General features: G+C 41.1%; 1 protein-coding gene across 5 annotated transcripts in view; it reads right to left on the bottom strand.

Moving 5' to 3' along the window:
- Positions 1-13,564, bottom strand: part of RAB6A (RAB6A, member RAS oncogene family) — a 104,480-nt gene that overhangs the window by 50,465 nt on the left and 40,451 nt on the right. For all 5 annotated transcript variants that reach the window (XM_024347343.3, XM_016921583.3, XM_016921584.4 and 2 more), the window contains exon 2: positions 3,440-3,498. In XM_024347343.3, the coding sequence (XP_024203111.1) occupies positions 3,440-3,469 (30 nt within the window). In that variant the 5' untranslated portion in view covers positions 3,470-3,498. The remainder of the gene's footprint in view (positions 1-3,439; positions 3,499-13,564) is intronic.

Genomic DNA, 13,564 nt, shown 5'->3' on the forward strand with positions numbered 1-13,564 from the left:
GTCCCAGCTACTTAGGAGGCTGAGGCAGGAGAATCCCGTTAGCTCAAGAATTCAAAGTGGCAATGAGCTATGATCATGCCACTGCACTCCAGCCTGGGCGACAAAGCAATACTCTATCTCTTGGAAAAAAAAAAAAAAAAGAACTTTTTTTTTTCCCAAAAAAGAATGGAGTCACCATCCATAGGGATTATGATTCTCACTTTACAGATGTGAAAATATGGATTCTGAAAAATTTAATAATTGATCCAAACCCATCCAACTACTAAATGGTAGAACTAAGACATAAATAAAGGTGCTTCCAACTCTAAGGCTCATTACATAGCTTTCCTAAAAAAGAAATGCCCATGTTTTTGTTTTTCAGGAAGATTCAATTCAGAAGCCATATTCCTGAAATAAATACTTCAAATGTGGAAAAATACATACTAAGAGGATTCAGATTTTAAGATTACCCTAAAAAGGTTTCTGAAAAATAAAAATGGTTTAATAATCAAGACAGCAGCAGTTAATGAGTGACAGCCTTAATCAGATTAACATTTGCTATATTACAAAGACAAAGCAATTGAAATCAAGTTTTTTTCTTTAATCTATAGAATGACAAATGAAATCAAGTTTTTATGCTAACTACTATACATATAAAATGGATAAGTAGATTAAGAGTAACTTGTTTTCTTTTTTTAACTTAAAATTTTTTTAATTCATTTAACAAGGCAGTTTAAATCTATGCTCCCCAATTGTTTCACAAAAACATTTCATAACTGAAAAGTAGCGGTAATAAAAAAAAATTTTTAAGAGTTAACATGGTAAAGATTTACAATGTGCTTAGTGTCTCAAAGTACTTGCTCTTAAGATTACTATTTATTCCTTTTAGTTTGTTCTTTGATTTTTTGTACTGAAACTGTGTAGGTTGTGAGGGCAGACATCCTTACTTGTTCCTGATCTTAGAAAGCGTTCAGCCTTTCACATTAAGTATATAAGATGTGGCATTTTTATGGATGCTCATTACCATTTTGAAGTTTCCTTCTATTCCTAGTTTGTTGTTGTACGTTTTTATCATGAAAGGCTGCTGGATTTTGTCAAATGCTTTTTATGTGTACATTGAAATGATCATGTGATTTTGTCCTTTATTTTATTCAAATAATGTATTATGTTTATTGCTTTTTGTATATTCCACTTGTTAAATGACACATAGTCCAGGTGTGGTGGCTCATGCCTGTAATCCCAGCACTTTGGGAAGCCGAGGTGAAAGGGTTGCTTGGGCCCAGGAGTTCAATACCAGCCTGGGCAACATAGCAAGTCTGTCTTTGTTTAAATAATAATAATAATAATAATAATAAATGAAATAAAAATAATAGTGTATATCTTTTTTAACATGTTGCTGGATTCAGTTTGGTAGTATTTTGTTGACAATTTTTGTGTCTATATTCATAGGGGATATTGGTCTGTAGTTTAATTTTGATATCTCCATCTGGGTTGAATATTAGAGTAACTGACCTCACAGAATGAGGTGGGTCCTCTTCTATTTTTCAGAAGAGTTTTACAAAGTATTGGTGTTGTTCTCTAAATGTTTCATAGAATTGACCAATGAAATTATCTGATGCTGGGATTTTCTATGTGGATAGTTTTTTTTATTACTAATTCTCTCTACTTATTAGAGATATATTCCGATTTTCTATTTCTTCTTGAGATAGTTTTAGTAGATTGTGTCTTTCTTGGAATTTGTCCATTTTACCTGTCATCTAATTAGTTAGCATTTAATTGTTCACACCATTCCATTATAACCCTTTTGATTTTATTTTATTTTTGAGATGGAGTCTCACTCTGTCACCCAGGCTGGAGTGCAGTGGTATGATCTCAGCTCATTGCAACCTCCGCCTCCTGGGTTCAAGGGATTCTCCTGGCTCAGCCACCCAAGTAGCTGGGATTACAGGCGCCCACCATTATGCCTGGCTAATTTTTGTATTCTTAGTAGAGATGGAGTTTTGCCATATTGGCCAAGCTGGTCTTGTACTCCTGACCTCAGGTGATCCACCCACCTCAGCCTCCCAAAGTGCTGGGATTACAGGCATGAGCCACTGCGCCCAGTCAACCCTTTTTATTTCTGTATGGTTGGTGGTAATGTTCCCTCTTTTCTGATTTCAAAACTTGAGTCTTCTTTTTTTTCTTGGTCAGTCTAGCTAAAGTTAGTCAATTTTTTTATCTTTTCAAAGAACCGCTTTTGGTTTCATTGATTTCCTCCATTGTTTTTCTGTTCTCTCTTTCATATATTTCTGCTTTAACCTTTATTAACTTCTGTATTAAGCATGTCTTTTTACTTTCTATAGTTTTGATGTTTTGACATCAGGGTCCTTGCTGACACTGGAGGGACTGCCCCTGCCAGGATTAGCTTTTTCCTTAGAGATAGTAAACTCACCTTTGAGTACTCCTTTCATAGGCAAACCAACCAATCCAAAGCCAATACCCCAGCACCTCCTCTATGACACTGAGGGCCAACACTACACTGCCCTAATCACCTGGGCCAGGTACTAGACAACCAGGAACAGCCCCTCAACCCCAGAACCCCTGAAATTATCCGAACTAGCTAATCCTAAACCTGCTTACCCTGTCTTATGTGCCTCTTCCCTGAAAACCACAATCAAGGCTTTTGTCGCCATTTCCCCAGCCACCTGCCTTTTAACTGACCCAGTGCTTCCCCATGTGGCCCCCTCTGGCATGGCATGCCCTCTTCTCTTGGGATCTGTGAGTATAACAAACTGTCTTTTCAATGGCAATCATCTCCTGATCTATTGGCCTCACCATACAGGAATAATGATAAAACCTAAATTTTAAAATAGCTTCTTCCTTCTGTCGGCTTTGGGTTTAGTTTTCTTCCAGTTTCTTAAAGTAGAATGTTAGGCTATTTATTTAGTATCTCTTTTCTTTTTTGTATAGCACTGCTTTAGTTGTATACCATAAGTTTTGGTATGCTGTGTTTTCTTTTTTATTAATCTCAAAGCATTTTCTAATTTCTCTTGTGATTTCATCTTTGACATTAATTATTTAGGAGTGTATTATTTAATTTTCACATATTTGTGAATGTGCCAAATATCCTTCTGTTAATGATTTCTAATTTCATTATTCATTTATTCTTAATTTCAAGTGTAGATAAAAAATGTCACAGAATCCTAGGCTTGGACAAAATATCCACCATTACTTCTAATGCCATCCTAGATGATATTGGAGATATATTTCAACAGACTTTGGAAGAGACAAAAGAAATCAAATGATAAAGTTTATCCTAGGACTGGACAAAATCATTTACGCATTGTATTTATACAGCATTTTACAGATTACAGAAAGTACTTTTACATCCACAACTGCATGTAAATAATTTTTTAAAAGTATCTTGAATATTACTTGTAACACAAAATAGACAACAAATAAATTGGCAAAAACAAAATACCTGATAGGTGTTGTCAAAACTGTCATACATGAATCTGGTGATCAAAGATGTCTTTCCAACTGAAATGAAACGAAAAAAAGATTTGCTCAGTGAACACATTACATTGGGTTCTCAGAAAATTTTTCTACAGAGAACTGCAATTAAAGTCAATGGGAAATACCTGCAATGGTTCTACTAAGAATAATTAAAACCCATATAGCCCCAAGATTGTCAAAATGACTTTCTCCAAACACAGACAACCATCTCCCAATTTAAAAGCACAGGTAAACAGTCTATAGTTAAAAGTTGAAAACATTCTGTTATTATATACTGACATTCCTAATTCACAAAAGGCCAAGTAAGTGTTTACTTGGCCCTAACAAAAAGAATTAATGGAGGCTTAGGTCCACTTCATCTAGCAAATCAAAGTATAATCCCTGGGAGTAGAAAGGCAAAAGATAGTCTTAGAAGGGGTATGAGGGCTACAAGAACTACACTGTTTTAAGAGTGAGAAAAACTGGCCAGGTGCGGTGGTTCACGCCTGTAATCCCAGCACCTTGGGAGGCCAACGTGGGTGGATCACGAGGTCAAGAGATCGAGACCATCCTGGCCAACATGGTGAAATCCTGTCTCTACTAAAAATACAAAACTTAGCTGGGCAGGGTGGTTGCACGCCTGTAGTCCCAGCTACTCGGAAGGCTGAGGCAGGAGAATAACTTGAACCTAGGAGATGGAGGTTGCAGTGAGCCGAGATCACGCCACTGTACTCCAGCCTGGCAACAGAGACTCCGTCTCAAAAAAAAAAAAAAAGTGAGAAAAACTGACAAGAAAAGCTGTTTTAAAATTCATTTCAAAACCAGATAGAACCCTCTACTTCTCTGGCAAAGAATTACCAAAGATCCATAACTTCACTTTGTATTGTGAGATAGATAGATAGATTATATATATATATATACACATACACACACACACACACACACACACACATATTTTCTTTTTTTTTAGACAGAGTCTCACTCTGTTGCCAGGCTGGAGTACAGCAGCAAGATCTCGGCTCACTGCAACCTCCGCCTCCCGGGTTCAACCAATTCTCCTGCCTCAGCCTCCCAAATAGCTGGGACTACAGGTGCACGCCACCATGCCGAGCTAATTTTTTTTATTTTTAGTAGAGACGGGGTTTCACCATGGCCAGGATGGTCTTGATCTCTTGACCCTGTGATTCGCCTGCCTCGGCCTCCCAAAGTGCTGAGATTATAGGCGTGCACCACTGTGTCTGGCCTGTATTGATATTTTTAGGTTAATCCATATGAAAGTGTCATGAGGTCAAAAGTAGTGGAATGCTGGCAATTTCTTTACCAATAAGCACATTCTCCAAGGGCAAAAACCGTATCTGATTATTTTTCTATTTTGCCAGTGGCTTGACACAGACTCAACATACAAAATGAATGCAAAAAAAACTTATCAATTAGAAAGGAACTGGGTACAATCAACATCTCTAATACTCCCCAAAATGTACTTTTTGGGAGGATAAGAACCATACCTAAAAGGCTGGGTGCGGTGGCTCATGCCTGTAATCCCAGCACTTTGGGAGGCCGAGGCGGGCGGATCATGAGGTCAGGAGATTGAGACCATCCTGGCTAACATGGTGAAACTCTGTCTCTACTAAAAATATAAAAATTAGCCGGGCACAGTAGCAGACACCTATAGTCCCAGCTACTCGGGAGGCTGAGGCAGGAGAATGGCATGAACCTGGGAGGTGGAGCTTGCAGTGAGCTGAGATCACACCACTGCACTCAAGCCCGGGTGACAGGGCGAGACTCTGTCTCAAAAGAAAAAAAAAAAAAAGAACCATACCTAGTCATTCATTATTGTGAATTAAGTAACTTGATTTCAAACCAATTTTTAGAGACCAGATCTGGCCTCTATATCTCGCTCTTATATGCCATATGAAAAGCTGAGGAAAAGATTAGGCGAAACAGCAAAGAGGCCCACAAAATTACCTACTCCAAAATATCTTATTTAGAAGAGCCCTAAAATAGGCTGAAGAGAAGAGCTATAACTAGCTTCCCTAGACGCTAGGCAAAAGCAAACTCATGTTTGGGAAGAAGCCACTTTTTTTTTTCCTTTGAGACAGAGTCTCACTCTGTTGTTACCAAGGCTGGAGTGCAATAGTGCAATCATGGCTCACTGCAGCCTCTGCTTCCCAGGCTCAAACACTCCTCCCACCTCAGCCTAGCAAGTAGCTGGGACCACAGACATACGCCACCATGCCCGGCTAATTTTTTATATTTTGGTGGAGACAGAGTTTCACCACGTTGCCCAGGCTCATCTCCAACCGCTGAGCTCCAGCGATCCACCTGCCTTCACCTTCCAAAGTGTGGGGATTATGAGCATGAGCTACCACGCCCGGCCTGAAATATTCTTTACGTTAGGCTCCTGGGGTTCTAGGTGGCCAAGGGCATTGTCCAATATCAAAATAACTTTAAAATGAATTCAAAAACAAAGCATCAATGGAACCACTCCAGAAAAAGAGTTCTTGTCCAGACCTTCTTGCCGTACAATAAAAGATTGGCAGCTGGTGTTTATCTTTTCCCTTCAAGGCTTGGGGAGGAGGTTAGCAGCTTTATAGATAAGGGCAGTCCTGATCATAAACTCAACTGCATTCGCACAAAAGAGTAGAATTAGCCTAGCCCTTCTTGCCTTAAATGCTGGTGCTTGTTTCTCTTCCATACCAATAAATGTCCTTTGTGGCATTTTTCCCCCAGAACAGGGTATATTTGTCTGCATTAAAGATCTGTTCAGGCTGGGCATGGTGGCTCACACTTGTAATCTCAGCACTTAGGGAGACCGAGACGGGTGGATCACTTGAGGTCAGGAGTTCGAGACTAGCCTGACCAACATGGTGAAACCCCGTCTCCATTAAAAATACAAAAATCAGGCCAGGCGCAGTGGCTCACACCTGTAATCCCAGCACTTTGGGAGGCTGAGGCAGGCGGATCATGAGGTCAGGAGATTGGGACCATCCTGGCTAACATGGTGAAACTCCATCTCTACCAAAAATACAAAAAATTAGCCAGGCGTGGTGGCGGGCACCTGTAGTCCCGGCTACTTGGGACGCTGAGGCAGGAGAATGGCGTGAACCCAGGAGGCAGAGCTTGCAGTGAGTAGAGACTGCGCCACCGCACTCCAGACTGGGTGACAGAGCGAGACTCTGTCTCAAAAAATATAGAGATTGCAGTGAGCTGAGAGTGCACCACTGTACTCCAGTCTGGGCGACACAGTGAGACTCTGTCTCAAAGCAAACAAACAAACAAACAGATCTGTTCAGGCAGCTAGCCTTTCTCCTCAATGATTTTCTTTTTTTTCCCCCGAGACGATGTCTTGCTCTGTCACCCAGGCTGGAGTGCAGTGACGCGATCTCGGCTCACTGCAACCTCCACCTCCTGGGTTCAAGCAATTCTCCTGTCTCAGCCTCCTGAGTATCTGAGATTACAGGCGTGCGCCACCACGCCTGGCTAATTTTTTTACTTTTAGTAGAGACAGGGTTTCACCATGTTGGCCAGGCTGGTCTCAAACTCCTGACCTCATGATCCGCCTGCCTTGGCCTCCCATAGTGCTGGGATTACAAGCATGAGCGTCCACATCTGGCCTCAATTATTTTCTTCATGGCATCTGGAAACTTGCCTTGGTTGGCAGAAGCTGCTTCTGCTGTTACATTGATTTTTTTGTTGTTGTTGTTTTAAGCCAAGTCTTTCAAAAATCATCAAGCCATCCCTTGCTGGAATTAATTCTCCAGCTTCAGACCCTTCGCCTTCCTTTTAAGTTGTCATATACTGATTTCACTTTTTCTCAAATCATATTACAGTCTATATTCTTATAGCAATTCTGCACCCATATAAAAGCTGTATTTTAGGCCAGGCATGGTGGCTCACGGCTGTAATCCCAACATTTTGGGAGGCTAAGGTGGGCAGATCACCTGAGGTCAGGCGTTTGAGATCAGCCTGGCCAACATGGCAAAACCTCATTTCTGCTAAAAATACAAGAATTAGCCGGGTGTGGTGATGCGCGCCTGTAATCCCAGCTACGCAGGAGACTGAGGCAGGAGAATCGCTTGAACCCAGGAGGTGGAGGTTACAGTGAGCCGAGATCATGCCACTGCACTCCAGCCTGGGCGATAGGGTGAGACACCATCTCAAAAAAATAAATAAATAAATAAATAAAGAGAATGAACAAATTGTGGCATAGTCATAAAATGAAATATTACAATGGCAAAATATCCTAACATGTAAAACTGTATGAACAAATTTCAGACACTACATAGAGTGAAAGAGGCCAGATACAAAAGAATATATACTCTGTAATTCTATTTATATGAAGTTCAAAACTGGTAGAATTAATGCTGATAGAAGTCAAGAAAAGTTGTAAGGGGTTTCTAACTGAGAAAGGGAGCCAACAAATCTTCTAAGTGCTGGTATTAATCATTACAAAGGTGAATAAAAAAGTAAAATTTCCAACAAGCCATATATTTAAGATTTGTCTACTTTGTGCCCTTTACTGGATGTTATACTTTAAAATAAAATCTTTTTCTCAAAGAGTAAAACACTTTACTATATATGTATCATTCCCAATAAAAAGTGTATATATGTATGTGGCTATCAAGAACCCCTGATATACTGTGACAACAAGGGCACTTCACCTTGTGAAGTGAAAAAAAACTCCAGTTTAATAGCGGAGAAAAATTTACCCAGTTTATCAAGTTTTTGTTTGTTTTTGAGACAGAGTCTCACTCTGTCGCCCAGGCTGGAGTGCAGTGACACGATATCAGCTCACTGCAACCTTCACCTCCTGGGGTCAAGCGATTCTCCCGCCTCAGCCTCCTGGGTAGCTGAGATTACAGGCGCCCGCCACCACGCCCAGCTAGTTTTTGTATTTTTAGTAGAGACAGAGTTTCACTATGTTGGCCAGGCTGGTCTCAAACTTCTGACCTCAGGTGATATACCTGCCTCAGCCCCCCAAAGAGCTGGGATTACAGGCTTCAGCCACCACACCTGGCCAGTTTATCCAGTTTAATAGTGAGAAAAAAAAATGACAAACCCAAATTGGAGATAAATCTACAGCAGCAGTCACCAATCTTTTTGGCACCAGGGACCAGTTTCATGGAAGACAGTTTTTCTGTGGGAGCTGGGGAGGAGGAACGGTGGATGGTTTCAGGATGAAACTGTTCTACCTCAGATCATCAGGCATTAGATTCTCATAAGGAGCATGCAACCTAGATCCCTCACATGCACAGTTCACTATAGGGTTCTCGCTCCTATGAGAATCTAATGCCAGCACTGATCTGACAGGAGGTGGAGCTCAGGCCCACTGCTTACCTCCTGCCGTGAGGCCTGGTTCCTAATGGGAGTAATCTAAAATCTAGGAGAAAAAAAACTAAAGGAGAGTGTCTCTCAGTAAAAGTAGGTAGGAACAAGACAACTACAAGTTGAGTATCTCTTAACCAAAATGCTCAGAACCATAAATATTTCAGATTTTAGAAAATTTGCATTATACTTGAGCATCCTTAATCCAAAAGCCTGAAATGAGAAATGCTCCAATGAGCATTTCCTTTGAAAGTCATGTCTAAATATAAAATTTTGATGCATGTATTTGTAAATCATCTCTTTAAAACTACATTTGCATTCACTATGCTGCCTCAATGCAATCTCCAGAAACAAAATAGAAATTCTAGCACAATTTCAACATTTATAATAACATTCCTAAAATCACACCATCTGCACCATGCTAATTACACACTCTTGCAATTCTGTGAAGGCCAGACACAACAATGATCTCAGTAGGATTCACATTCCATTTGACTGTATTAACAACCACTGGCAAACAACTTGGGTATAAATTCTAATTCAAATGATAGGGCTAAATCTTTGAAACTTTTGTAGCCCAGGGCAAATATAATAGAAAAATGATCCTACTCACTTATATTTCTTCCTTTTAATGAGAACATACTAAATGCCAGGGACTGAAAAATGCTGGGGATATAAAAACAATCATAACATAGTACTTGCTAAGGTTAAGTCAGAGAGACAAAAAGTTACTGCAGAGTGATAAAAAGTACAAGAGCATGTTATGAATGGGGGCAGTCTTCTATTATAAGGCTAGAAGGTAAAGAAAAACTTTCCAGAGAAAAATGACTTTAAACGTGAGGTCTGAAGGAGACTTTAGCTAGAAGAAAAAGAAGGTATCTCAGGCCTTTAACAAGGACCATGAGTATTAGAGAGCTAACTTAGGAAGCTTTATTTATTTTTCCAATCTTATTTGGAAAGAAATAAATTTAAATATGTAACTCTACTTTTATACGAGATTACCTAAATTCTTTAACAATAAATCAGACAAGTAAATCTGTAATAACCCATATGCAGGACATAATCTTGAAGTTACAGGCCCTCTAACAGGATTTTGCTGCTAATATCAAACCTATCCCAACCCCAAAAGTCTATTTGAGAGAATAAGCAATATTTGAGGAGGCAGTTTCTGGAATCCTAACCTTGCCTTAAAAAAAAAAAAAAAAAAAAAGAGAGAGAGAGAGACAGAGATAAATCACATACCATACAATTCACCTACTTTTTTTTTTTTGGAAACAGAGTGCAGTGGCATGATCGTGGCTCACCATGGCCTCAACCTCCTGGGTTGAAATAATCCTCTGACCTTAGCCTCCAGAGTAGCAGACGATACAGGTGGAAAGTGCTGGGATTACAGATATGAGAAATTCACCCTTTTAAGGCCAGGTGCGATGGCTCATGGCTGTAATCTCAGCACTTTGGGAGGCCAAGGCGGGCAGATGACTTGAGGTCAGGAGTTTGAGATCAGCCTGGCCAACATGGTGAAACCCCATCTCTACTAAAAATACAAAAATCAGCCGGGTGTGGTGGCAGAGACCCATCATCTCAGCTACTTGGGAGGCTGGGGCAGGGAAATCACTTGAACCTGGGAGGCGGAGGTTGCAGTGAGCCGAGATTGTGCCACTGCACTCCAGCCTGGGCAACAGAGAAAGACTCTGTCTCCAAAAAAAAAGAAAAAGAAATTCACCAGTGAAAGCAATTCTAGATGAAGGTATCTCCTAATTGAAAACAAGTACAGTTGGCCAGGCGCGGTGTGGCTCACGCCTGTAATCCCAGCACTCTGGGAGGCCAAGGTGGGTAGATCACCTGAGGTCAGGAGTTTGATACCAGCCTGGCCAGCATGGTGAAATTCTGTCTGTACTAAAAATGCAAAAATTAGCCAGGCATTGTGGCTCATGCCTGTAATCCCAGCTACTCCGGAGACTGAGGCAGGAGAATCACTTAATCCTGGGAGGCAAAGGTTACAATGAGCCAAGACTGTGCCACTGCACTCCAGCCTGTGCAACACAGTGAGACTTCATCTCCAGAAAGAAAAAAAAAACAAAAAAAACTAGCCAGACGTGGTGGTACATACTGTTGTCCCAGACACTTGAGAGGCTAAGGTGGGAGGATTGCTTGAGCCCAGGAGGTCAAAGCTACAATGAACCGTGATCATGCCACTGCAGTCCAGCCTGGGTGACACAGCGAGACACTGTCTCAAAAAAAAAAAAAAAAAAAAGAAGAAAGAAAGAAAACAAGTGCTGGGACACAAAGCAAGTCTCAACAAATTTCAAATGTTTGAAATCATATAGAACGTATTATCTGCCCTCAGTGAAACTGAACAAGAAATTTATAACTAAAAGATATTCAGAAAATGTTGAAATGTTTGGAAATAACGTAATGTACTTCTAACCCAGAGGTTCAAGAAGAACTCACAATGGAAATTTAGGCTTGGTGCGTTTGCTCGTGTATGTAATCCCACCACTTTGGGAGGCTGAGGAGGATCGAGTGAATACAGGAGTTCGAGATCAGCCTGGGCAAATAAGCGAGACCCTATCTCTACAAAAAATTTAAAATTTACTAGAGTGTGGTGGCATGCACCTGTAGTCCCCTACTTGGCAGGCCGAAGCAGAAGGATTGCTTGAACCTAGGAGTTTGAGGCTGCAGTAAGCTATGATCACGCCACTGCACTCCAGCCTGGGTGACAGAGCAAGACCCTGTTTCTAAAAATCATCATCATTTGAGCTAAATGATAATGAAATCATTATAACATATGGCAAGCACTACCCATAAGAGCCAAAGTGCAGAAACAAGCCAAATGTCCATCAACTAATAAACAAAACGTGGTACACAGATACAATGGGATGAAGTATTGATACTATGCTTCAAAATGAATGAACCTTGAAAACACTACACTAACTGAAAGAGATCAGTCACTAAAGACCACATATTATTGCCGGGCATGGTGGCTCACGCCTGTAATCCCAGCACTTTGGGAGGCCAAGGCGGGTGGATCATGAGGTCAGGAGTTCAAGACCAGCCTGGCCAACATGGTGAAACCCCGTCTCTACTAAAAAAAAAATACAAAAATTAGCTGGGCGTGGTGGTGGGCGCCTGTAATCCCAGCTACTCGGGTGGCTGAGGCAAAGAATTGCTTGAACCCGGGAGGCGGAGGTTGCAGTGAGCCGAGATCACACCATGCACTCCAGCCTGGGCGACAGAGGGAGACTCCATCTCAAAAAAAAAAAAAAAAAAAAAAAAGACCACATGTTACTAATATATACTAAAAACCACTAAACTGTATACTTGATACAAGTAAATTATATGATATGTAAACTTTAGCTCCATAAAGTTGTTATAAAAATTTATGCAGGTGATGGTTGTACTAAATGTGAATGTTATTTTTTATTTATTTTTTACTTATTTATTTATTTTTAATAGAGACAAGGTCTCACTAAGTTGCCCAAGCTGGTTTTGAACTCCTGAGCTCAAGCAATCCTCCCACCACGGCCTCCCAAAGTACCAGGATTATAGTCGTGAGGCACCATGCCTAGCCGGTACTACAATGTGAATGTTCTTAATGCCACTGAATTACACACTTAAAAATGGCTAAAATGGTCAGGGACAGTGGCTCTTGCCTGTAATCCCAGATACTTGGGAAGCTGAAACTGGAGGATGCTTGAGGCAAGGAGTCCAAGGCTAGCCAGGCAACACAGCAAAACTCCATCTCCAAAAACATTTAAAAAGAAATTTAGCCAAGCATGGTGGAGTAGACCTGTAGCCCCAGCTACTTGGGAGGTTGAGGCAGGAAGATTCAAGCCCAGGAGTTTGCAACTACTATAAACTGTGATAGTGCCACTGCACTCCAGCCCTGGCAACAGGGTAAGATCCTGTCTCAAAGTAAAAAATAAAATAAATATCCAATATTGAGGCCAGGTGCGGTCACACTTTGGTAGGCCGAGGCAGGCAGATCACTGGAGGTCAGGAGTTTGAGGCCAGCCTGGGCAACATGGCAAAACCCCGTCTCTACTAAAAATACAAAAATTAGCCAGCATAGTGGCACACACCTGTAGTCCCAGTTACTTGAGAGGCTGAGCCCAGATGATTGCTTGAGCCTGGGAGTCGGAGGCTGCGGTGAGCCAAGACTGCGCCACTGCACTCCAGCTTGGGCAACAGAGTGAGACTCCTGTCTCAAAAAACAAAACTAAACTAAACTAAACTAATATTGGGGCTGGGCACGGTGGCTCATGCCTGTAATCCCAGCACTTTGGGAGGCTGAGGTGGGCAGATCACTTGAGGTCAGGAGTTCAAGATCAGCCTGGCCAACATGGTGAAATCCTATCTCTACTAAAAATACAAAAATTAGCCAGGTGTGGTGGCGCATGCCTGTAATTCTAGTACTCAGGATGCTGAGGCACAAGAATCGCTTGAACCTGGGAAGTGGAGGCTGGGAAGTGGAGCCAAGATCACAGCACTGCACTCTGGCCTGGGAGACAGAGCAAGACTGCAAAAAAATAATAATAATAATAATTTAAAAAAAAAAAATATATATATATAAATACTGGAACACCAAAGACAACTAAAAAGTAAACTAAAAAAAAAGGTTGATTAAAAAAATTTTTTTTAAGAGATGGGGTCTCACTATATTGCCCAGGTTGGTCTCGAACTCCTGGGCTCAAGTGATCTTCCCGCCTCAGCCTCCCAAATGCTGGGATGAGTCATGAGCCACCAGTGCACTCAGCCTGATTTTTTATTTTTTTGAATCAGGGTC

The sequence above is a fragment of the Pan troglodytes genome, chromosome 9 (assembly GCF_028858775.2).
Source record: "Pan troglodytes isolate AG18354 chromosome 9, NHGRI_mPanTro3-v2.0_pri, whole genome shotgun sequence".
Classification (NCBI taxonomy): domain Eukaryota; kingdom Metazoa; phylum Chordata; class Mammalia; order Primates; family Hominidae; genus Pan; species Pan troglodytes.